The 25907-nt window shown below is 42.1% G+C and overlaps 1 protein-coding gene across 5 annotated transcripts in view; it reads left to right on the top strand.

Annotated features, from left to right (window-relative positions):
- The window catches only part of LOC121855925 (DNA-directed DNA/RNA polymerase mu-like), a 171495-nt gene that overhangs the window by 137395 nt on the left and 8193 nt on the right, over positions 1-25907 (top strand). For 3 of the 5 annotated variants that reach the window (XM_042351129.1, XM_042351128.1, XM_042351127.1), the window contains one exon: positions 5362-5494. The exons of 1 other annotated variant lie outside the window; for it this stretch is intronic. In XM_042351129.1, the coding sequence (XP_042207063.1) occupies positions 5362-5494 (133 nt within the window). Of the gene's footprint in view, positions 1-5361; positions 5495-25907 lie in introns of those variants that run through there. One more of the 5 variants, XM_042351132.1, reaches the window with a different exon arrangement.

Below are 25907 nucleotides of genomic sequence, written 5' to 3' on the forward strand. Positions count from 1 at the left end.
GCTCTGTCTCTGTTGCATGAGTCTTTTGATCCGAGGTGTGATCCTGGGCAAATCAGCTGGGTGAGGTCTGACGAACTTCTCGGGGAAGAAGCGGTGGTGAGCTTCCGTGGTGTGTGCTACATGTGATAGCAGGCATTGGTTGAGGTGGTGTGTGTGTGTAATAATAAATAATAAACGGTTTATTAATAGAGTTGCAGCCGGTGGCTGAAAATATACAGACTTACATTTGATTTAGACATAATGATATAATATGCATTGAATACATTTACAGGGCTGTACAGTACATAAATCAGGAGTTGTTTATTATTTTAACAATAGATGGGATGGTGCTGTTCTTATGTCTATCGGTGCGGGCTCTTATGGGCTGAATTTTGTTGTAGTGGCGGACTGTGTGAGTTGGGTGGGGGGCTGCCGGTGGCAGGAGGTGGCGATGGCGACGGTGGTGCAGTAGTCCACTGCCAAACCTTTCCAGTGCTTGGTGGTGAAGGTCACTGAGGGATGGCATTTCCAGGGTGGAGAGGGCGTTGGTGTAGCCGGAGTATTCTGCGCCGAGCATGATTCTGCAGGCCCTTTTCTGTACCCTCTCTAGCTGACATTGTTGGGTGGAGTTGAGAGAAGACGACCAGGCTGGTGACGCATACGTGTGTGTGTGTGTGTGTGTGTGTGTGTGTGTGTGTGTGTGTGTGTGTGTGTGTGTGTGTGTCACACACTTACTTCATTTTTCTTATTTTATAGCAGTATGTCATCTCCATAGAGATGTACTGTAAAGTTTGTAATTGTATTGTATTTAATATACATCTTCTCTTTTATATGTGTTTCACTCAAATTTAATTAAATGTAGTCGAGGACAAAAGTTCCATCACTGTGGTGAAGCTGAGTCAAAGGAATTAGTTTCCGAACTGACTTACCCTGACTGTTGTATCTCATTTGGGGCTGATACTGTTTCATTTAAGGAAGGAGCAAACTTTTGACTCTGACTGTACAATACAGGTATTGTTTAGTGAAGGAACACACGACTTAGGCTTTCAGGAGTGTTATCCCATATGCCTTTAGTCTTGCCAACTGAGGATTTGCCAACCACCGGGTTTTTCAGGAACTTAGCCCCTGTGGTTGGCAAGGAACTACTGTATAATATATAGAGTGGGCCATACTTCTCAGACAACTCTTTGTAGGGAAAGCCTATATCTACTGCACACTATACAGTTGGCCCTTAACATACACTGGGGTTAAGTAACAGAGATACCCGTGAATGTTAAAAATCCGTGTACTTTTGCTGCCTCCCCTAAAAAACCCCTGGCCCCCCATGTCCTTACTTACCGTATATACTTGTGTGTAGTTCGAGTTTTTAAGACCAAATTATTTGGCAAAAAATTGGGGGTCGACCTCTAAACGGGTAATAGTTTCGTTAGGTTGAAAAATATTTACCAGTAACTACCAGTAAACAATGGAAACGACGCACCAACGCACCACCAGCTGTGAGTGTCGGTACAGTTGCCAGGGCAGATCGCTTGCGTCATCATAGCAAGCCCAAAGTAGCCAAATGCATGGTATGGTATGCACAAGGTGATGTAAAACATAAAGTATTCATTTTTTAAAGTTTATTTATAGAAATACTGTACATAAATTTTTTTTCATTACGTTTGAAACATCAATCTTTGTTAATTAAATTTGAAAGAAAAGAAAACTACGATACCGTATGTCTAAATACCTGGTATTTTCATTAAAATGTTACATCACAAGTATATTTTACCTTAACTGTGACTGAATGAATATATTCTCAGAAATAAATATGGAAATGTAATATTTTTGCAGAAATGACGTACGTATTACAGTGGAAAATGGCATAAAATTATGACAAAAACAATGACTTTTGCTTTCTTTCGTTGTTCAAAAGATTTTACCGTGGAACAAACCTGTACTGTACATGTACTAAATGATTACGGTACTTAAATTGTTATGTCTATTGCAAATATAGATTGTTTATACAGGTATTCAAATAAATCCTTATCTTACAAGAATCCCAGCAATGTAAGTTATATTCACCCAGGTCGTTTGCGTGGCAAATTATGAGAAGAGCTGAGTCACTCTTAAGTAATGATAAATAAACAGTAGGCCTTCAGTGCCAACTGTCACATCTTATCTCAAATAAATAGAAAAATACCATACTCTCACCCCACCTCCCGCCCCTGCCCCTGCCTCCCTCCCTGTTTCCCCCCCCCATGCTTGCTGGCTACCTCCCTCCTTGTGTTCCCAGACGAAAGATTGGTGATAACTTTATTCTTTAAGGTGTTTATTTTATATAATATCTCAGACTAAAGTTAGGAGATTATAATTTGCATTGCTGGAATCCTTGCAAGACAGCTAATAATTTGAATATAAACGTCGTATATTTTGCTCAAGATATAAAAATGTAGTACATTAGTGTACAATAGTGTGTAGTACATTTTACAATACAGTATAAAGTTTTCAACTGTATTTTTGGGTAGATTTACTTAAATTTCTTCATTTATTTTCATCCATTTACATGCACACACCATACTAAAAGAAATAAATGACCTTAGGGCAAAGCTGGAGTGTACATGTACAGTAATACCCCGCTTAACACGGTTCCGCTTAGCGCGATTTCACGTATACGCGGTGCCTCGCCAGAGCTCAACTTTCACTTAACGCGGGCTTTTTCCACGTATACGCGCAGAGTGTCCGGCTCGAGAGCAATTTTTAGATTCTCTCCACCTGCCACCCTGCCTGACTGCCTGCCTGCCTGTTTTAGCTCATAAAATTCATACAAATTACCCGGCCAGAATATAATTTACATTGCTGGAATTCTTACAATATGATGATCATTTTGAATGTAAACATCATAGATTTTGCATTAGACATACAAATTTTAGATATAATGTTTACTCTGAGTAAATATGTTATTTTTTGTGCAAAATATATGACATTTGTATTCAAAATATTCCTGGTCTTACAAGGAATCCAGCAATGTCAGTTATATTATCCTAACTTTAGTTTGAGGTATTATTTATTACTAAAAAGGTAAATATTCTGGTTTTCCCACACATCTGGTAGGGACGGTTGGTGGGGGGTGGGGGGGAGGGAGGGACCGACCGACCATCTGTTACCGTGTGAAGAATATTTTTTTTTTTTATGAACTGAAGATATTTGTTTTAGCTCATAAAATTCATACAAATTACCCTGTCAGAATATAATTTACATTGCTGGAATTCTTATAATTTGATGATCATTTCGAATATAAACATCATAGATTTTGCATTAGACATACAAATTTTAGATGTAATGTTTACTCTGAGTAAATATGTTATCTTTTGTGCAAAATATATGACATTTATATTCAAAATATTCCTGGTCTTACAAGGAATCCAGCAATGTCAATTATGTTATTCCAACTTTAATCTGAGGTGTTATTTAATACAAAATGTTAAAATTTAGTTTTTTCACCCAACATCTCTTGAAGGGAGGATTGGTGGGGGGTGGGGGGGAGGGTTGGGACGGACCGCGCGGTTGGAAGATGGGGGAAGCAAGGTGGGGTACTTTGATTGACAGATAGTGTCATGAAGAATATTTTTTTTTTATTAACTGAAGATATTTGTTTTAGCTCATAAAATTCATACAAATTACCCGGCCAGAATATAATTTACATTGCTGGAATTCTTACAATTTGGTGATCATTTTGAATATAAACAGCATTGATTTTGCATTAGACATACAAATTTTAGATATAATGTTTACTCTGAGTAAATATGTTATCTTTTGTGCAAAATATATGACATTTATATTCAAAATATTCCTGGTCTTACAAGGAATCCAGCAATGTCAATTGTATTATCCTAACTTTAGTTTGAGGTATTATTTATTAAAATTTAGTGGTTTTCCCCCCAAAATTTCTCAGAGAGGGAAGAGCCAGCAGTGTAGTGTGAGAAGAGGGGGAGGGAGTTGAGTCCATTATTTGAATGGACATTAACTTGGCGACTGTATTTCTCTATTTCTCTTAAGTATTAATTGTGTGCATGTACCATCATAAAATTAAGATGTTATTTTTACTAGAACATAGGTATTGTGTCGGAAAAAGTGGAGTTTGGGGGTCGGGCCAGTTTCTATTGAAATTAATCCCATATGTTCTGTTTTTCACTTAACACGGTACCCTGTGGGTTTTATTGACCGCGTTAAACGGGGTACTACTGTACTAATTTCATTACGGTGCTAAAATTGTTATGTCTAGTGCAAATTATAGCATGTTGCTATTCAAATTAATGAGTGTCTTACAAGAATCCCAGCAATGTTAATTATATTCTTCCAGGTCATTTCAGTGGCATTTTAAAATGGGAGAAGCGTAGTAGGACTGCTAAATAAACACACAGAGACCTTCGGCTCAAACTGTCAAACATATCACCTCAACCCCCACCCCTCGCTGGCTGGCTGGCTCCGTTCCTCCCTCCCTAATCTGCTTAGCCGGGGTTTTATTTAGGCTTATAGTTTTTATCTTGTATAATATCTCAGACTTAAGTTAGGAGATTATAATTTGCATTGCTGGAATCCTTGCAAGACAGCCAATAATTTGAATATAAACGTCATATATTTTGCTCAAGAGATAAAAATTGTTGTACTTGTGTACACTACTGGTTTTCAGTTAATAAACTGTTGTATTACAATAATATTCCCTCCAAATTGACTTGAATAAATACTTGAATGGAAATATACAATATTTTTGTTGAAACTACCCGGGCTTCAGTGTAAAGTGTCATAAAAATAAATGGTAAACAATTTGCCTATGGCACTCTGTGTTTCAGGCACGGCGAGCCTCAGTTTATAGGACGTAGAGTGTTTTTACTGAAGGTTTTGTTGTACCAATACCCTCAAAAACTTGGGTTGACCTATAAACAAGGAATATCATAAATTAACTGATTTTTTGGTAAAAAAAATCAGGGTCGACCTACAATGCTGATGTCAACACAAGCATGGTTACAGCGAAACTGACTGAGTGAGGGCGCGTGGGGTGGTGTGACGCGTGTGTGTGTGTGGGGGATGGCGGGCGGTGTGCGGTGCCGCGCGCGATTTGAATGTACTTCAATTACTTCAATGTACAGAATATTCCTCCGGCAGGGCAATCCGCGTATTTGCGAATCCGTGTATGCTAAACCCGTGTATGTGAAGGGCCGACTCTACTGTAAAAATATGTGGATCTTATTTATTCAAATAAGAATATGAATATGACTTTTAGGCTTATGTAAAATACTCTAAGCTACAAAGGTCTTTAGGTAATGGTATCTAATAGAGTACAGTATTTGAAAAATATATGATTTGTGATTACAGATCTTATGTAATTTTATTATATTTCAGGTTTAGCTTATTATGCAGACTTAAACTCTCCTGTTCCAAGGGAGTCAGCAGACAAAATAAAAGATATAGTGAAGAATGAATTAGACAAAGTCAAAGCAGGATGCACAGTGGAAATAGCAGGTGGATTTCGCAGGTAAAGTGAAAGTTCTTCATGAAAGTTTTTGTTTTGAGTTACTATAAGAAACTATTTTGAGAATTTAACAGACTGAATTCTGTTTCTTTGTGTGTTCTTAGCTTTAGTTAATGATGACACTCTGAGAGTCTTCCAGAATCAGTTTTTGATTAAATGGTTATGCAAAAAAATTTTCATAGGTAAGCTTTGATTAATCAGGATCTTTCTGCACCATAATTTTAACGAGTGAATTATTTTGACTTGTGGCAACATTTCCTTCCCATGTTGTCCTTCTCTACATCCCTCCCTCCACCATTAGTATTTTTGTTGTCATGAAGAATGTGCAGGTGCTCCCCGACTTACGACGGGGTTAGGGACCCAAATCCAGGTCGTAAATCCGACATGGTTGTAAGTCCGACATAGATAAAAAAAAAAAAAAAATGGAAAAAAAATTAAAATAAAAAAAAAAAAAATTAAAAATCTACAATGAAATACATTACACTAAACATAATAAATAATGAGGAATGGATACAGTACAGTAAAAGTAATAAATAATGAGGAATGGATACAGTGTGACAGAGCACTTACCTTAAATGTAGTCAGCTGAATGCACACAGGGTCCTCATAATTTTCTATTTACGGATACATGGAGACTACAGTGAACCCTCACTTTACGCGGTCAATTGAACCCACGGCGGCCCGCGTAAAGTGAACAACATAACATATTGAAATAGAGACCGGGCCGACCCCCAAACCCCACTTTTTCAGACACAATACCTACGTTGTAGTAAAAATAACTTCTTAATTTTATGATGGTATGCACACACAATTAATAATTAAGAGAAATATCAATAATATTAGGTTTTTTAACACTTACATTAGTAGAAAAGATGGCTGGGCACACGGGGATAGGGAGTTGGTTCCGAGGCAGAGGGCAGATTATTGGCCCTCACCTGTATCACTTGTATCAATTGAATCACTATCCACCACAGAGGCTTGCAGGGCCTCTTTGTCAAACCCCTCAAAGTCCATATAAGTCCATATCCTCAATATAATTATCACTATCACTGACTTGGGCCGGCTGTGGTGGGTGGCGGGTGAAGAACTCGGTAATGTTTTGATGACTGGGCGACCTTGTGCGTACCCTGCTCGTGCCACTCTACGCGTAAAAGGGTACACACACCGCGTAAAGTGAGCATTCCGGTTTCGGCAGGGTACAACGTAAACGTGGAAACGCGTAAAGTGAAACCGCGTAAAGTGGGGGTTTACTGTATATTATTTGGAAGAAGCAGAAGAGGAGACAGGGCTGGGTGGGTCATCAATGTCGCTTTCTTCAGACAGGTTTATGTGCTGTGGAAACTTGCTGGTTGAAGGTATTGGATCATCTTGAGGGAGTGAAGAGGCAGCACTGGTGGGGCGTGAGGAGACAGCACTAGGGGACTTCTTGAAATAGATGTCCAATTTAGACTGCACAGTTTGCTTTTTCTTTTCATTATAAATTTCTCTGTAGCAAGCAAGTGACTCTTGGACCATTCTGTCAACTTTGGCATAACGCTCATAATTTTGATCCATGCCATCAAACATTTGCATTGCTTTATTAATTGTAGCAAATGCCTCTGCCATATGTTTCACTGAAAACTTTTTGGGGGGTGCAGGTTCTTCTTCTACATTTTATCTCTCTTCTTCCTCTGCAATTTTCTGTGCATCTAGTTCAATAAGATCCTCGTTACTGAGCTCTTCTGCTACACTTTCAACCAACTGTCCAACATCTTCATTATCAATTTCTAACTCCAGCTGTTTACCTAACTCCACTAATATCCGAAATAACTTCATTTTCATTAAATCCTTTGAAACTGTTCACATATCTTTTCAAGATTTTCTTTCATATTCCATTCATGCAATGTTTTGTAACCTGATCCCATGCTGCACGAATGTTCTTTATACACGACAAAATGTTGTACTCCTTCCAAAACTCTCTTGAGTGTTTTCTCACCTTCAGTAGCAGCAACAGCCTGAGCGAAGGTCGTGCATAAATAATACGCTTTAAAGACAGCAATAGCACCTTGATCCATGGGTTGGATGATAGAGGTAGTGTTAGGTGGAATGTACACTACCTTAACATCAGGGTGCATGTCGTCCAGATGTGGTGGGTGTCCCGGAGCATTACCCAAAATCAGTATAATCTTGAATGGAATCTGTTGTTGCAGACAATACTCCTTGGCTCGTGGAATGAAACAAGTCATGAACCAATCCTCAAACAGTACTAGGGTCATCCAGGCTCTCTTATTACTGCGATAAAACACTGGCAGTGTGTGCTTGATGACATGTTTAAAAGCCCTGGGGTTCTCTTGTGAGGGTGCGTGTTTCCATACGCCTACACCACCCTCATCTTACTTACTTCTCTTGTCTTAGTTCTTGCTCTTACTCAGTTCTGTCACATATTCTTTTGGTAGCATGGACATTCTTTGGGAGCATGGTCGAGGGTCTAGGCACATGGGTATGGTAATTCTGGTATCAAGTCACTTGGACGGAAATACAGGTAAAATACTGTGGGAGAAATGAATACACCTAAAGTACTCTAAGAACAAATTTATTAATATGAAATCAAGGGAAAATGATATATTATTAATCATATAACTAACAGGTTCAACTCCTGGGCTTATTGCAGACTCAGTACTTTCTTCTTTACTTATTTTCTTATTTCTTTACTCAACAGTAATTACTCAGATCTTACATTCTTACTGCACACAATATTACTGGTGTTACATGGCCCTACTCACAATACATAGTACATGGCACTCATTGTAGATTACTTTCCTCAACATACCCAACATGGGATAATTATTTCCAACTAATTATCCCTAACATACATCTTACAACACTCTCTGTTGACATATACTTCCAAGGAGTAACCCAGGGTAGAACACTGGGGCTCACGACCGTTGTTGTGGTCGGTAGTAGCCAGACACAGGGCGAGTCTGGGGTCTGGCCCAATGAGGCAGTGGAACACATTAATCAGGCTGCATCGGTGCCATCGTTTCATATATGGTCCCTGCTGGGTTTCTACTACATCCGGAGCCGTTGTTCAACGATGCAAGAAACACAATGGGATCTGGAGAAACATTGGAGCAGTGTCATGGAACGGACTGGGAAGCATGACAACACAAACAACTCTCTTGTCTAGACGACAGACGTATTTACGTTATATTACTTCTTACACTGGGTGAATGACAATTCAACTGTCAAAGCATGAACACTGATGAACACTGGTATTCACTACAATTGACTGAATTAACTGAATGGCTACACATAAACATACCTGGAGAAACATTGGAGCAGCGTCAGGGAACGGTCTCCTTGCGAGATGCACGGGTATATATACCCCTGAGTTGCCAGTGATCGCTACTCACGCAATGACAATAATCACAAACAAACTAACTGTTACTCATTCAAAGATGACCCTCAGTTAACAAAGGTCTGGCGAATTACTTGAGTTGATTTACACAGACTAATTCAAAATTGAGCTTCCCAGGAGAAAGTGGAATAACAACGCATTGATAACTGTCTTCACAAAGGCGGGACTCTGGGAGGGAAACACAAGTGTAGCGTCTATGGGGAAAAACACGTCTTCTCGGGGGTCGCTAACTCACTCATGTTTTGCGGTCGTGGAGTTTAATAAGAATCATTAGTTAAATAGATCAGTAGTCAACGTGACCATGACACTCTGAATGATAGATCATGAAGGGCTTTAGCTTGAAACCAGCAACATTCCCCCCGAACAGAAGTGTAATTCTGTCCTTGAATGCCTTGAATCCGGGCATTGTTTTCGCCTCTTTGTGGATGTATGTCCGCTCAGGCATGCGCTTCCACAATAATCCAGTCTCATCCACATTGAATATTTGCTCAGGCAAATAATTCCCTTCCACAATCACATCATCTAACTTCTCCTTAAAAGATTCGGCAGCACCAACATCGGCACTAGCTGCCTCTCCACTAACCTTAACATTATGTAGACTGTAGCGTTTTTTAAATCTATCAAACCACCCATGACTTCCTGTAAAGGTTTGATCACATTCATCTCCTGCCTGCTCCTTCAGGCTTTGGAACAGGCTTCTTGCTTTAGCCTGTATGGTTAGAACGCTTAAGGGTACACGCTTCTGTATCTGGTCTTCTATCCATATCACCAATAATTTTTCCATATCGTGAATAGGACCTTGTCTTCTCTTTGATATTATAGTTCCCTTTATAGGTGTTGTTCCCTTCACTACTTTACGAATACGTTCCTTGTCCTTCAGAATAGTGGATATAGTCGAGTGTGAGAAACCTAGGTCGCGTGAGATTGTTGCTACTGTTTTTCCATTCTCATGCTGTGTTATTATCTTCATTTTCATCTCAAAGGTAATTGCCTGTCTCCTTTTCTTTGGAACACCACCAGCACTCTCACTTTTATGCTTTCCAGTCATTATAAAATCAATTAAATACGATAATAACGAAAGTTCACAGTGCGATCAGTATAAAATACGATAGCCAAGCACCAACTAAGTGCTCCACTGAGTGAGTGTACCCACGAGGCGACCCGAGACGCGCCACCCTCATGCCCTGGACGGAAACGTTTCGGTATAGAAAATGTGCTCGTCATTTGAAAATATTTTTGGTCACTACAGTCGCAGTTGTATGTCCCGACGGACTTATGGTCAGAGCAGGTTATAATAATAATAATAATAATAATTAACGGTTTATTGAAAAAGTTCTGCAGCCCGAAGGCTGAAAATATACATTGGGCATAAATGACTTATTACATACATTGGTGGTTTAACAAAAGCCTTCATTAGAGAAAGGTAAAGGAACATACAGTGAACATACAGATTAATGAAGGTGTTGAACAGCAAAAACGTAGTGTAGTAACTCCCTCCCAGATGGTGTTAGGAGGGACCTCACGTGGTGTAGTAATTCCCTCACAGATGGTGTTATGAGGGGCCTCACGTGGTGTATTCAGATGGTGTTATGAGGGGCGTGGTGTAGTAATTCCCTCACAGATGGTGTTATGAGGGGCCTCACGTGGTGTAGTAATTCCTCACAGATGGTGTTAGAGGGCCTCACGTGGTGTAGTAATTCCCTCACAGATGGTGTTATGAGGGGCCTCACGTGGTGTAGTAATTCCCTCACAGATGGTGTGGTATGATGGTGTTATGAGGGGCTCACGTGGTGTAGTAATTCCCTCACAGATGGTGTTATGAGGGGCCTCACGTGGTGTAGTAATTCCCTCACAGATGGTGTTATGAGGGGCCTCACGTGGTGTAGTAATTCCCTCACAGATGGTGTTATGAGGGGCCTCACGTGGTGTAGTAACTCCTTCACATATGGTGTTATGAGGGGCCTCACGTGGTGTAGTAATTCCCTCACAGATGGTGTTATATGAGTGAGGTGTGGTTCCAGGCCTTCCTATCGTAGACGGATTAACACATCGCTGGTAGTTGGGTCTCACGGGCCGTTATCACTGGGTACCTGGGACCTCACTGTGTGAAAGGTCAACTTGGGTACCACTGTTACTGTTGAGTTGTTCTCACTGACTTAAGCACTGTTCACCACTGTTCACCTCTGTTTAACACTGGTTCCATTTCTTTCCTAAATGAAATAGTGACTTCTGGCGTGAACTTGTTGATATTCCGGTGGGGAGGAGGGTTCAGGGGAGGGAGTTGGTATGGGCCAACATAGCAGTTGACCTGGCTGTGGTCGTAAGTCGGGGAGCACCTGTACTGTATCTGGCATTTCTAATGAGTGTCAAGTGGAAAGATTCCTTGCCGGAATAATGTTGTGAATAATGTTGCCTTGATACCCAGAAATTAAGTAAAATGTTATGGGAATCAGAGTGTGTGTGAGAGATTGAAGAACTGGTAAAGTCACTGTGTGAATTTGAAAATGATGGTTTTTGTGTGAGCTTCAGCACTTGTGACACTGACCAACTGGTCACAAGCATGGGAAAACTGCTTAGAGACCAGGAGGAAAGTGAGGTAGAAGTGCTTCTCTATGTGTTGCAAATGTACTGGGTATGTGGACATCTTTAATGCAGTATTGTACTCAGGCATTTTTGTATAGTAAAAAGTAATTACTACGGACCTCGTAATATCTCCTAATATCAAGTGCCCATGACTTCAAAATGACCTCAAAATGCCCCTGATATTAGTCAGATTTCAAAAATTTTTCTGGGGACCTTATTGTGCCTCTGCTCACCCCCCCCCCCTCCAAATCTGCCCATTTGGGTAGGCTCACTGTGCTTGCCATGTTCCCTCACCCACTGCAGTATTGGTGATGATTTGGACCTCAAAATCATCTCAGAAAAGCGATGGTGTAATTTGACCGTGAATTAAATTTTATTTGTTTTCCCGAGGAGAGTGCTCGACTCTGTACCCTGTCTGAGGTACCTGGTGCCACAGTCTCCTGTACTCCATATGCCACCTTTAACCAGTGTTGAGGGGTGGTATTCTCTAAAGAGCTGCTCTCATACTCAGAGGAGAAGCTTCTTCAGGAGCTCTGAGTCCAAAAGTTGGTGACAGTGTACAGGTTTCGCAAGAAAGAAAATGGCTCTATTAACCCTACACCAACTCTGTTATTGACATTTGATTGCTTTGAAATTCCAGCCTCTATCAAGGTTGCCTGGATCTCCCTTAAGGTGAAACCACATGTTTCAAACTCAAGACGATGTATGGTCATGTCTCCCGCACTTATAGTAAGCTAGAGCAGGGTGTTCCTGCAGTATGTGTTAACTGTGGTAAGGCCCATGAGGGTCAGAAATGCTTAGGTCTGGACTGCTCTTTTCACTGTAGTGAGGCACACCCAGCCTCTTCTAGTTAATGTGACCAGTTTCGAATCGAGAAAGAGATACTAAAGATCTGCACAAGAAACAAAATGAACTTTGCAGAAGCCATAAACACAGCACTGAAATGTGTCTCAAATTAATAATAATAATAATAATAAATAATAATAATAAACGGTTTATTAATAGAGTTGCAGCCGGTGGCTGAAAATATACAGACTTACATTTGATTTAGACATAATGATATAATATGCATTGAATACATTTACAGGGCTGTACAGTACATAAATCAGGAGTTGTTTATTATTTTAACAATAGATGGGATGGTGCTATTCTTATATCTATCGGTGTGGGCTCTTATGGGCTGAATTTTGTTGTAGTGGCGGACTGCGCGAGATGGGTGGGGGGCTGCCGGTGGCAGGAGGTGGCGATGACGAGGGTGTTGCATTAGTTGGCTGCCAAACCTTTCCAGTGCTTGGTGGTGGAGGTCACTGAGGGATGGCATTTCCAGGGTGGAGAGGGCGTTGGTGTAGCCGGAGTATTCTGCGCCGAGCATGATTCTGCAGGCCCTTTTCTGTACCTTCTCTAGCTGACGTTGTTGGGTGGAGTTGAGAGAAGACGACCAGGCTGGTGATGCATACGTTAGTTTGGGGAGAATAAAAGCATTGTAGATGGTCCTCAGCTCTGGCGTGGGTGTCCCAAGTGACCTAAGTCATTGTAGCATGTAGTAACGGTACGAGGCTGCCTTGACTGTGTTATTTACATGGGCCTTCCAGTCAAGTTTGTTGTCTATAGTTACACCCAGGAGTTTGGCAGACTGCACCAGCTGGAGAGGATGGGCACCCACGTTGACTGCTGGGGCTTGCACTGGAGTGGTGGCGGTATTGATGTGCATGAGGATTTGTATGCACAGGTTCTGTGCTGACACAAGGCTCGGCAAACTGTTGCTGCAACACTGCCTCGAGAATCATCAGTACCTGCATTGAATTCCGCTCCACACCTGACTTTGCCACCAATCCTCAGTCCTCAGACTTCTCTCATAGTGGCTGAGGTCCATATGGATGAGGTGGACACATCTGCTACTCCTTATCTTGCTTCCATCTGCCGTCCTTGTACAGTAGGCCCTCCAAATTCGTGGGGGTTAGGTTCTCAAAATGGCCGCGAATCGCCAAATCCGCAAAAAACTTTGCTGACCGAGGAGGAGGAGGTGGTTAGATTTTACCTGTGTACTAAGAAATGTATATTCCCTTTATGTGTTTACCCTTTGGACAATTATTTCTTTTACCTGTATTGTATATATGTGTTTTGTGTGTGTGTGTAGATGCGCACACACAAACACATACAAATAAATAATAATGGGAAAATACTCTCACAAATAATCAGAAACAAACGTACTGTATATTAAAAATGTTGAGTCTACCCTCAAGTCTACTCACACAAACACACACACACACACACACATATATACAATACAGGTAAAGGAAATTACTGTCTCTGGAACGAATGTCTCCCTGAATGTCTCCCTGTCCTGACCGTGAAAATGCCGGCAACTTTAAAACTACCCGCAGACATTCTTGTGTACATCCAGGGTGTCATCCGCGAATAATAGAGGACCGCGAAATAAAAATCCGCAAATTATCCAGGCGTACTATTATACAAAAATTTAAGGAAAACGCTACTGAGGGTCCTCAGTTTCTGGAGGTATCAATGTTAGAATCGTCTTTGTAACCGCCTTAGTTAAGGATGGTTAGGTGACGGGCAAGTCGAAGGGAATGATTGAAACCCGCCCTTTGATGCACTCAATATTTTTTAATATGGTCAAAAACCTGCAGAGAACAAGGTGTTCATTAGTATTACATGGTGATCTATTTGATACATAATTAGTTCGTCTCACACAATTTTATCTTAACTACATAAGATCATTAAACATAGTGACATAATACAAAGTTCTTAACTCTATTAATCTTAGTTGCTCATCATTCAGCATTGTCTTATTGCTCCAGATAAGGCCGAAACGAGTAGGCATAATTAGTCCACAATATTTTGGGACTGAGGGGTATGTCATCACTTAGGCTGTACTTACAAGTGCGGGTCGATGTATATCAGTATGGTGTTCCAAAAGACAACAGTACTGTGTAAATTGTCTTGGCACAAAACTCAGGGACAGGATTGTGGGTTAGTGTGTTCACTACTGCCAGCAGAGGGTGGTGATGCTCACAGTTTGGCTGCAGAGAGTGATCTGGGCATTAGGGAAGGCCAGACAGTCACGCCACCTGCTGAACTGTCTGTTCAGCAGAAACCAGGACCGTTCGGCTGTAAACATCCCCTCAGCTCTGTCCTCTCCCCTTTCCTACATCTTCAATACTCTCATAACTAAACTATTTCTAACAATTTGTTAACCCTGTCCACGTGATTTCCTTCAGGCGGGAACACTCCGAAACGCTTGTTTTATGGCTGCGACATTTACAAACATCTGGCGATGACACAGGTCGTTTGGCCAAGGGAGGTCGTGGCGTATGTGGTCGTAGGCTGAGAGATTTATGTTTGTATGGGTAAGGTTGAGCTGCTGGGAGGCAGGCAGCAAATGCCAGCACTGTGTAGCTGAAGCCAGCGGCGATAACAGTCCGACTGTTGTGAAGAAAGCGAGACGTCTTTGCTAACTTCAGAACCCAGTTGTGAGACCCAGACCTGCAACAGATGTCACCTCAGGCTGGTGCCTCCTCCTCAGAGATGCTGACTGAACCTCTTCCAGAAGCCTCTCCCCCAGTGGGAGCTGCCTTGATGCGGTGGGAGGGCTTGCAAGTCCTGATGATCTGATGAGCAGTACCAGAGGGGGGTTTGGTCCCCCTTCCTTCCCTCCTCGGAGGGAGGGGAAGGGTTTCACAAACTGGGTAGATCACCGAGGAGGGTCAGACAAAATAGCTCCTATCCTACTTCCGGTTTTGAGAGCAGACCAGCAGCATCATCTCCAGCCCAGACCACCGGGATTGGAATACTCTCTCATGTGTTTGCCGTGCATGATGTCTCATAATGCTGGGAGACGGGAGTCCTGGAGGTTGAGCGGCGCTGCACGCTGCACCCTGGAGCTAGCAACACACCTCTTTGGTCCTCTATTCCAGCTAGATGGGTGGTTTGGCTGGGCCCGATCAAGCCAATTGCCTGGTCAGTGTGGCGAGGGTCAAGTGGGCATCAGGGGACTTGGCACTCCTATGGTCCAGGAGCTGCCATTTTGGCCACCTGGTGGTTACCTGTGTATACTCCCTCACTACCCCTGGGGTCACCAGGGTCTTATCTCTGGCATTGACTTCCCTTTTTTGGGCTCCATGGTGGTTGGGGGGATGAAGTAATTTAGTTCTTTATGGAAAAAGAAAACATAAATAACCAGCCAGATACACCTCCCTGGCAACTCTGCACCTATCCCTGGACCTTCCTCTGGATCATCAATTGCTACAATGTGGCCTTATCAGATTGGGAAAAGTAACTCTGGGTCACGACAAATACCCAAGTATAAGAGCCGCAGCAGGCCCACTGGCCCTGGCACCCTCCATGATGTTTTTACCTATAAGATCTTACTGGGTGTGTTCAAGCAGGTAGATTTTGCAAAATATCTAGTGCTCCATACTGTGGAAGGCAACCCTGTAATGGACCTGGAGTAACAATTTGTGGGAGAGAACTAAAAATATCCACCCAGCGAGATGGTAGCCTCATAGTGTAGGTCTCTTCCCCCGAGGAGAGTGCTTGACTCTGTACCCTGTCTGGGGTACCTGGTGCCCCAGTCTCCTGTACTCCACATGCCACCTTTAACCAGTGTTGAGGGGTGGTATTCTCTAAAGAGCTGCTCTCATACTCAGAGGAGAAGCTTCTGGTGGAGCTCCAAGACCAAATGGTGGTGAAAGTGGATAGGTTCTGCAAGAAAGAAAATGGTGCTATTAACCCTACACCAACTCTGTTATTGACATTTGATTGTTTCGAAATTCCAACCTCCATTAAGGTTGCCTGGATCTCTCTTAAGGTGAAACCACATGTCCCAAACTCTAGATCAGGGGTTCCCAAACTTTTTCATATCAAGGACCTCCAAATATGATGAGCCTCAGCTAAAAAAAAATAATTATCCACCCTGTTCATGTAATAGTTACTTATTCTTACATGAAGTAATTAGTAATAAACAGGACCATTTTCCTTTTCATTGTTTTTTTATTATTGTTTTAAATTCAAAGCAATGTAAATTCTATGCAAACACAGCCACAATTTACCTTCATATCAAAAAGTACGTAACTAAACACAAATCAGTCTACCAGGCATATCCTGTCTAGTGGGATGGATGGGCTTGGTGGCTCTTGCACAATTGGTCAATGCGGGGCTTGATATTAGTGAGTGCCAGACACATGTCATTGTCCACCTGCAGGCGTGCTTTGTGCTTGGTTTTCAGTACTTTGAGTGTAGAAGATCCTGCCTCACACAAGTAGTTGTGGCAAATGGCAAAAGGCATTTCAGAGCTTTCTCAGCCAGGGCAAGACATTCATTTCTTGCAAAGATATAGGAGACAATGTTAGGTGCCTATGCTCCTTCCCCTCTCAGAGGTTATTCAGTTTTTTATTCTCCTTATAATCCAGAACAGATGCATCATGGCGGCTCAGCCATCCTTGTCTCAGACAAGTGTGGTGTACCCTGTAGGCCATTATCCATCACTTCCCCATTGCAGGTGACAGCTCTCAAGATTCACCTCCAATGTACCTATACCATATGCTCCATTTACCTCCCTCCCAGTACACCAATTGCCAGGGAGGATTTGGTTTCATTAATTCGTCAACATCATTCTCTTTTTATCTTATCCTTGGTGATTTTAGTGGAAGGCATACCCTCTCGGGTGATACAAAAATTAATCCAAGGGGTGACCTGATAGCTTCGATAATAATTGAAGAAATGGACCTGGGTATATTGAATACTGGTGTTATGACCCAATATCATGTCCAGATCAACAAGACTACAGCCATAGACATCTCATTGCGCTCAGCAGACTCTTTACTGGACTTCGATTGGAGAGTAACAGACAACTTCAGAGGAAGTAACCATTACCATATTCTACTTTCCTCCCTGGAAGTCCTCCTGACACCACGAGTTCCCCATTGGAGGTTAGACAAGGCAGACTGGGACTTGTTCAAGGAACTAGCGAAGGTAGACAGGAACATTGAAGAATTTCCCTCAGTAGATGAAGCAGTAGAATACTTAACCAGCTTCCTCCAATGGGCTGGTTCACTGCTGCTTTCCTCGGCCTGTTCCTTGGTGGTTGGAGGAGTGCAGCCAGGCAGTTGTTGAGCTGTGCAGAACTTATGGTCGCTACCGGCATCATAGGACAGAATTTTATCACTGGGAATACAAACAGGCCAGAGCCCAAGCTTGTCAAATTTTAAAGAATGCTGTCACCAGGTTTTTCTTCTTATGTCTCCTCTCTAAACGAAAAAACTCCCTTGTCCCAGGTATGAAAATGTGTGCAGAAAACAGCTGGCAAGTTTTCATTTAATCCTCCCCTAGTTCTCAGGGCTAATTATGGCAGCTCAGTTGCCACCCCTCAAGAAGTTGCAGAAGGTTTTGCCAGTGTTTGCAGGTGTGTCTTCTATGGTAGCTCGATCCACAGAGCTTAAAGCGGTGAGTAGAGTAGAGGAATCACGGAACCCTGGATTTTGGAGTGGGACGTGGCGAGACATACAACATGTTCTCAGTGAAAGAAATGAGAACCGCCCTTTCACTCATTGGAGATACATCACCAGGGCCTGATGATATCCCATTTTCAATGCTCTACCACTCTGAAGTTGAGGCACAGAGCTTTCTATTGGAGCTGTATATCAGGATCTGGCAAGAGAGTGCCTTTCCATCCTCATGGCAGGAGGCTACTGTCCTGCCTTTCAAGAAGACTGGAAAAGAGGGTCTTCACCTGCTAAAGTATTGCCCCATAGCTCTGACCTCCTGTATCTGCAAGCTGTTTGAAAAGATGGATAACTCGCAATTAGTATATTACCTGGAGAAGAATGCTATTCTTTCACCTTATTAATCTGGCTTCTGGAAGATGCATTCAGCAACAGATGTTTTTGTTCTGCTTGAGTCCTCGGTCTGTGAGGTTTTTGCTCATTGCCAGCATCTAGTCTGTGTTTTTTCGACCTAGAGAAAGCATATGACACAGCTTGGAGATTTGGCTTCCTTAAAAAGCTTCACAATTTTGGGTTGCAGGAAAATATACCATCAATAATAGGTCAGTTTATGGGACATCACACTTTTAGAGTCTGAGTAGCCACAGAAATATCAGCACCACATATTAAGGAAGATGGGGTTCCTTAGGGCAGTGTCTTGAGCGTGACCCTATTTGCCATCAAATGGGGGTAGCAGCATCAGTTCCAGGTGGTGTATCAATCTCATTGCATGTAGACAACTTGGCTATTTGGTATGCAGCTTCCCACATGTCAGTGGCTGAACGTCACATGCAACTTGCACTCGAAAAGGTTTCATGTTGGACCGCAGAGCATGGCTTCAGATTTTCTCCCTTGAAGACTGTTGCCTACATTTCAGCTACTTTCATTGTGTTCACCCAGATCCTGATCTATAGTTCTATAGTCATCATGTGCAGTGTGTCACAGAGACCCATTTCCTGGGTATTATTTTTGACAACCAGCTTATGTGGCAGCCACATATTTATTACCTAGAAGAGTTTTGCCAGTGTGCTCTCAAGTTATTGAGAGTCTTGGGGCACACATCATGGGGTGCTGACTGAGGAACTCTGCTACACCTTTACCACATGCTAGTTAGACTCAAAATGGATTTTGAGTGTGAGGTGTACTCCTTAGTCTGTCATAGCTGTTTTGGTATCACACTAATTGTTTTAATTAAGTTCTGGAACTCTTTATGTGGCAGGGCTTGATGTAAACACTTCTTGGCATTTTTTTGTTTATTGAGTAGCATGTACAGTATATACACAGATATAATCTGAGAGAATAAATTATGAATTCTCTCCAGGGAAGTGTTGTGAATATCACTTCACAATAACACTTCTGTGAAGTGTGAACTGCCCTGTCTTGTGGAATAGAGTGAACTACCCCTTTCTGGAGCGTGAGAGAGTGGTAGCGAGTGAGCGTGTTTACTGAATCAGCTGACCCTGATTCGACCCTCAAGTGATCTAGACTCGTGAATAACATGGTGAATCACTTGGTGAATCACTTGGTGAATAACTTGGTGTTATTCATTTGGGAGTAATTATATGAAGCAAAGGTGCTGTTGCACTGTTCAGCCACCACCAACCAAGTCCTTGTGGTTTAAATCCTAAGTATACCTAACCACATTACTATAAAATGTGCTTTAGCTAAACTGTTGCATCTTGCACTTGCTTTTTCAATGCATATCAGAAAGTTTTCTTGGAAATTTATTGTGTACCTAGAAGACATTTTCCTGTAACAAAATATCATAACAGGTAAAGGAAATTACTTTGTCTAGAACGAATGGCTCCTTGTCCCAGCCGCAAAAATGCCGGCAACTTTAAAACTACCCACAGACATTCTTGGGTACATCCAGCTTGTCATCCGCGAATAACCGAGAACCGCTAAGTAAAAATACGTGAACTTGGGGGGCCCCCTGTATTGACATTGGCATGAAACACTAACCTGTGAGGTATTGGAGTGCATTCACATTGCTGCAGTGCTGTAGAAGCATTAGTTTGTACTATAGCTAGTTCACATGTAGCTTCTGCAGCCCGGGTGAAAGCGAAAGCATAAGCAGGACATACATGTAAGTGTAAGTATGTTGCCTTACAATGATTTAGGACTTCATGCTTAGTCACAGCAACTAACAAAAAATCTTCTGAAACCACTTTTAGTTCAGTTTCTCTGTTAAGAACCAAAAGATTGCCATTCGCCTTCAATGGAAATGGTTCCATATGCCATGCATTAAAATTCTGTGATTTTAGTGGAATGTGTATTAGCATTTCCTCATGCGTTAAGGATGCCTCCAATAAGGGGTAATAATATCCCTTGTCATGTTCCTAAAAGTTAGGAGTTAGATGATAGTCAGTTTCAGCTGTATGTAAAGTGGCAATAAGTTGACCAACCGGCAACAGCTGTGCATCTACATGACCTAAACCTTCATTCCCTGAATCAGCTATGAGCCTATCATTGGTAACTGTGAGAGCTTGCACAGAGACTTCAGCTGCATGCATATACAGTATTCTGTAAAGCAGAGTAGCCATTCTAGTGCAGGCACTGACCGTGTGAATCCATGGGCATTATGTATTAGTTGATTAGTTTCGTCAACAATATCATTCATCTTAGAGTTCAGAGTCTGTACTGCCTTGTAGGACTGCACAATGGCCCAATTCTGTTTCATGACTGCTTCTGAAACTGCGTTCATTCATTTCCCAAGTTAGCGACATCTTCTGCGGTTGCCGTACTTAACAGGGTGTATAGGTTTTTGATGCTGATGAGAATGTACATTCTTCCCGATGTCTTCAGGAGACGTAGGTAGCTTTCCCACAAAGTGCTTTATGCGCTTGAGTAGATTCTTTATACAGGCGTTCTAAAGTGAGATGGTTTGTAGAGATGGTAGACTGTTCGAGATCTTGCAGGGTGTGCATAGCTTTTTCAATGTGGACAGCTATTGACCTCAGGTGCACAGGCATGTGCACTAAACCATGGAGCTGGTACTTGACAGTTACGGCGTCTTCCACTACAAGTACTTTGTCCAATGGGGCAACTAAAGCTCCAGGTTTTATGATGTCTTCTGTGAATGCTGCTATTGCTACTGCACTCCATGTCAACATGATTAGTGATATCCAAGCCATTCCTGAAAGGGGCGAGGATAATTAATGTTTCTTGTTTGCTGATCGTAGTTTTTGACAATACATATTGTCTATTGTTGTGTTGTGTTGAGCAGCTGTCGTAGTAGAATTAGTATGTAACTGACTGACGTTAGAGGGCCCCTACTAAGTGTCTGCTGACTTTTTTCATTTTATCTACATACCCTATGTTTGTTACATTTGTCGTTGGCTCAACTACTTGGAATTTGTTTCCATGTTCTTTTGCTTTAATCAGGTATGGACCTGTGAATTTAGGCAAAAGTTTTGAAATGCGTTCCGGAACTTTTTTCATTACTGCGTCTCCTATTTCTAGAGTTACAGGCTTAGAGTTTTTATGTTGCTTGCAGATCATTTCAGCATGTGAGGCTGCTTAATGTTTTCGTACTTTTCCATGGATGCTTGTGAAAACATTGATTTGCTTCTTGGCATAGTCATCCATGTTGTACACAGGTTGTGGGGTTCCTGCTAGTTGATCATAGGGCAAGCATTTATCAGTGCCATAAATTATGTAGTATGGCGATTTGCCTGTAAAACTATTGAGAGGTCCATTAATAGATGCTGCAACTTGTGGAAGCCAGTCCTCCCAGGAACTGTGCATCGGATTCACCACGTGTCGGAGAATCTCAAGAGATTTTGCTATTTGTACGCTCGACCAATCCATTTGAGGATTGATTGGTAGGTGGTTGTGAAGGTTTGTGTGATGTCGTATTGTTGATATATTGCTATCAAGAGTTGATTCTTAAATTCTGCCCTGTTATCTGAGAGTATCACTCAAGGTGTAGAAAAAGGACAGATGAGATGAGTGACTAATACATGAACCACTGCTTCGGCAGACTTGATCTGGTGTGGTGCTAGTACAGCATGCCCTTTAAATTCGCGGGAGTTTGGTTCTCAAAATGGCTGCGCATAGCATTTACTGACTGGCGGGGGGTACATTTTTACCTGTGTACAAAGAAATTTATATTCCCTTTATGTGTTTGCCCTTAGGACAATTATTTCTTTTACCTGTATTGTATTTAAGTCCATGAAACACATACAAATAAATAATAATGGGAAAATCCTCTCACAAATAATTAGAAAAAGAATTATTAAAAATGTTGAGTCTACCCTCAAATCTACTCCGTGCTCTATTAATAACAAAGCATGGAATGGAGTTGAGGGTAGACACAACATTTTTAATATACATTTATTTCTTATTATTTGTGAGATGATTTTCCCATTATTATATACTCATATGTGTTTTGTGTGTGTGTGTGTGTCTATATATACACACACACACACACACACACACACCTATAATCAATACAATACAGTATAGTCTCGTTTTACGCGGTCAATTAAATCCATGGAGGTCTGCGTATAACGCGAAATGCGTAAACGAAATAACAGAACATATGGGATTAATTGAAATAGAGACTGGGCCGACCCCCAGACTACCCTTTTTCCGACACAATACGTACGTTGTAGTAAAAATAACATCTTAATTTTATGATGGTATGCACACAATTAATATTTAAGAGAAATATAAATAATATTAGGGTTTTTTAACAATTACGTTAGTAGAAGAGATGGCTGGGTACACGGGGATGGAGGGTTGGTTCTGAGGCAGAGGGCAGATTATTGGCCCTCACCTGTATCACTTGTATCACCTGTATCACTATCCACCACAGAGGCTTGCAGGGCCTCCTTGTCAAACCCCTCAAAGTTCATATCCTCACTTTCACTGACTTGGGCTGGCTGTGGTGGGTGGCGGGTGAAAACTCGGTAATGTTTTGTTGACTGGGCAAGCAAGGTTAAATAGACCAATCACATCTCGCGGCGGAGGGGATGCGTGGGTGGTAAGGATGCGTGGCCCAATCATAGTCTGAAACATCATCTGACTTCAGCGGTGATGTAAGAGTGACCTAGCGCGCAGCTTGTCCGTGCCGCTTCCCGCGTAAATTCAGGAATGTACCGCGTAACTAATAATTGGACAGGTGCCACGTGAATGACCAGCCGCGTATAAAAAATCCGTCTAAATCGAGACTATACTGTACTGTACATATATACAATCAGAAAGAAACGTATTAAAAATATTGAGTCTACCTTCAAGTCCACTCCGTGCTTTGTTATTAATAAAGCACAGAGTACACTTGAAGGTAGACTCAACATTTTTTATAATGTTTTTCTGCTTATTTGTGAGAGTATTTTCCCATTATTATTTGTTTGTATGTGTTTTGTGTACAGTATGTATGTCTACACACACACACACACACACACACACACACACATACAATACAATACAATACAAGTAAAGGAAATTACTGTCTCTAGAACGAATGTCTCTCTGTCCTGGCCATGAAAATGCCAGCAACTTTAATACTACCCACAGATATTCTTGGGTACATCCAGGGTGTCCTCTGCGAATAATAGAGGACATTGAAATAAAAATCTGCGAATTATCCGGGCGTACTGTACCACAAATCTGGAGAAGCGGTCATTGCACAGAAGTATGTAATTCGAGCCTTCATGGCTTTTTGGTAGTTGCAATAAATCGATCGCACTGTATCCCATGGACGTTCAGGCATCGGGTATTCTAAGATTGGAGCAGGATCCATCGTTGTTCCCATGTGATGCTTGATGTCGGTCCTCAAAGTGTTTCAATAATATTTCGTCTAATTTCTGTTAGACATCTGTCTCGCCCTGGATGCCCAGCTTGGGGTGCATCATGGAAGAGGGTGAGGATGTTTTCCTTCAATGATGTAGGAATAACAATTTGAGAGACTGACTCTTGTTGTGTTTTTACTGGGCGATAAAGTATGCCGTGCTTTAGCTCAAACTGTGAGAGTGGTAGAGGTAGTTTTGGCAAATTTACCTTACTTCCCAATACTAAGGTATAGATTACCTTGGACCACAGTCGATTCAGTAGTTGTTCTGCCTTAACCCTTACGCTCCGGGTGACGTAACAGAACGCTATCCTTTTGCTGCCACTGTTTGATTGCCCATTGCAGGTTAACACGTTCTAGCATAGCTATTTGTTTGTCACAGCACACGGAGGGGAGCATGGGTGGGCTCAGCACGGTCAGTACCCATTCCCCCTGTCGTCATGGAGAGTCGCCTCTCAACCTCTTGTTTAGGTTGCCAGCAGCTTCCACCCCAATCAAGCATTGCCACCGTGGGTTGGATGATAGTGAGATACGTACAGAACTATTTGATGTGAGTGCTGTAGTGTGCGATTCTGGTGAAAGTGGTGATGAAGACAGTGATTTTATGCCAAGTGATCCTGAGGATAGCTTCTAGTTAGACAATGTTGTTGGGACAAGTGGTGATGTTGAGGCTGGCAGCGAGGCACAGCCAGGACAGAGTATACCCGCCACGCGCTCCAGGCCCAGAGTAGGGACAATGGATGCATTTATTTAGTCTGATGACAGTAATATCCAGCCTGACATCTCTGCTTTCAGATAATCAACTCCTGAATTTCCTTGTACAGAGGAACCAAGTGAGATGGACTACTCTTGTTCTTTCTTTGATGGTGCATTCATGGACTTCAGGTGTATGGAAACAAATAAATTTTATCAGTACACGTGTGATGCTGACCCCGGCCCTGGCCCCTCACCTTACAGGTGATGCTGGACTGATGTTGTTGTGTCCAAACTGTATGTGTTTTTTGCATTACTAATGCTAATGGCACATGTGAAAAAACAGGAGTATGGGATCTCATGACGACATCACAGCAACTCCATTGTTTTCTAAATTCATGTCAAGAGACTGGTTTGTCTCCATCCTGTATTATGTACACTTAGTAGACAACAACAACCATGTGGCTGGTGATCGACTCTGGAAAATATGGAAAGTTTTTATGATGCTGAAGGAATGATTCATGAAGTTCTTCAGACCATTTCAGAATGTAGTGGTGGACTAGTCTTTGGTGCTTTTCAGAGGACGTGTTGTTTTTAGACAATACATTCCCTCCAAACGACATCGCTTTGAGATAAAGTTCTTCATGCTGTGTGACTGCGAAACTGGGTATGTCTTAGATCTTGTCCACGGCTACAGACAAGGTCGCCGCATTCTCAGACGAATCCCTATTATCACGCCGAGCAAGCATAAGAAAGTCAAGCCAGTGCCTGAAAGACAGTGTGCTCACTATGAAGTTCCGCGACTATGGTACAGCCTATCATCCCTATTGTTGTCCAATGTTACATCTCTATGCAACAAGGTGGAGGAGGTCAGTGTTACAGTGAAGTCAGTTGGTGCAGGTATTGTGGTGATTACCGAGGCATGGCAAATTGTTCCTGAGATCTGTGCCATAGAAAACTATGAGTTATTTCACCACCTTAGAAAGGACAGGAAAGGTGGTGGTATAGTGCTGTACTGTCACAGTGACCTTAAACCATCACACCTAGGTGTTAATGTACCTGAAGATGTAGAAGCTTTGTGGGTTAAGGTCACTCCCACTTCTCACCCCCACCAACTTGCTTCCATCATTGTTTGTGTGGCTTATCACCCCCCGCGCTAACCTACCGCCAATGTACTGATTACTCATATAATAAACACTGCTGACTCCCTGAGATCCAGATTTCCATGTGCCAAACTAGTGATATGCGGTGACTTTAATGAGTTAGACATGAGCAACATCACCCAACACCTCCACGTTGCACTGATAGTTGGCTTTCCTACACATGGGAATGCCATCCTGGACCTCATCATGACTGATCTTGGCAACCACTACCTTCCCCTCCAGCCGGTGACCGCATGGGGAGGAGCACCCACCTATCTTTACTGTGGTCACCCTCACCTACCATCTC

The sequence above is a fragment of the Homarus americanus genome, unplaced genomic scaffold (assembly GCF_018991925.1).
Source record: "Homarus americanus isolate GMGI-L3 unplaced genomic scaffold, GMGI_Hamer_2.0 scaffold19117, whole genome shotgun sequence".
NCBI classification, from domain to species: domain Eukaryota; kingdom Metazoa; phylum Arthropoda; class Malacostraca; order Decapoda; family Nephropidae; genus Homarus; species Homarus americanus.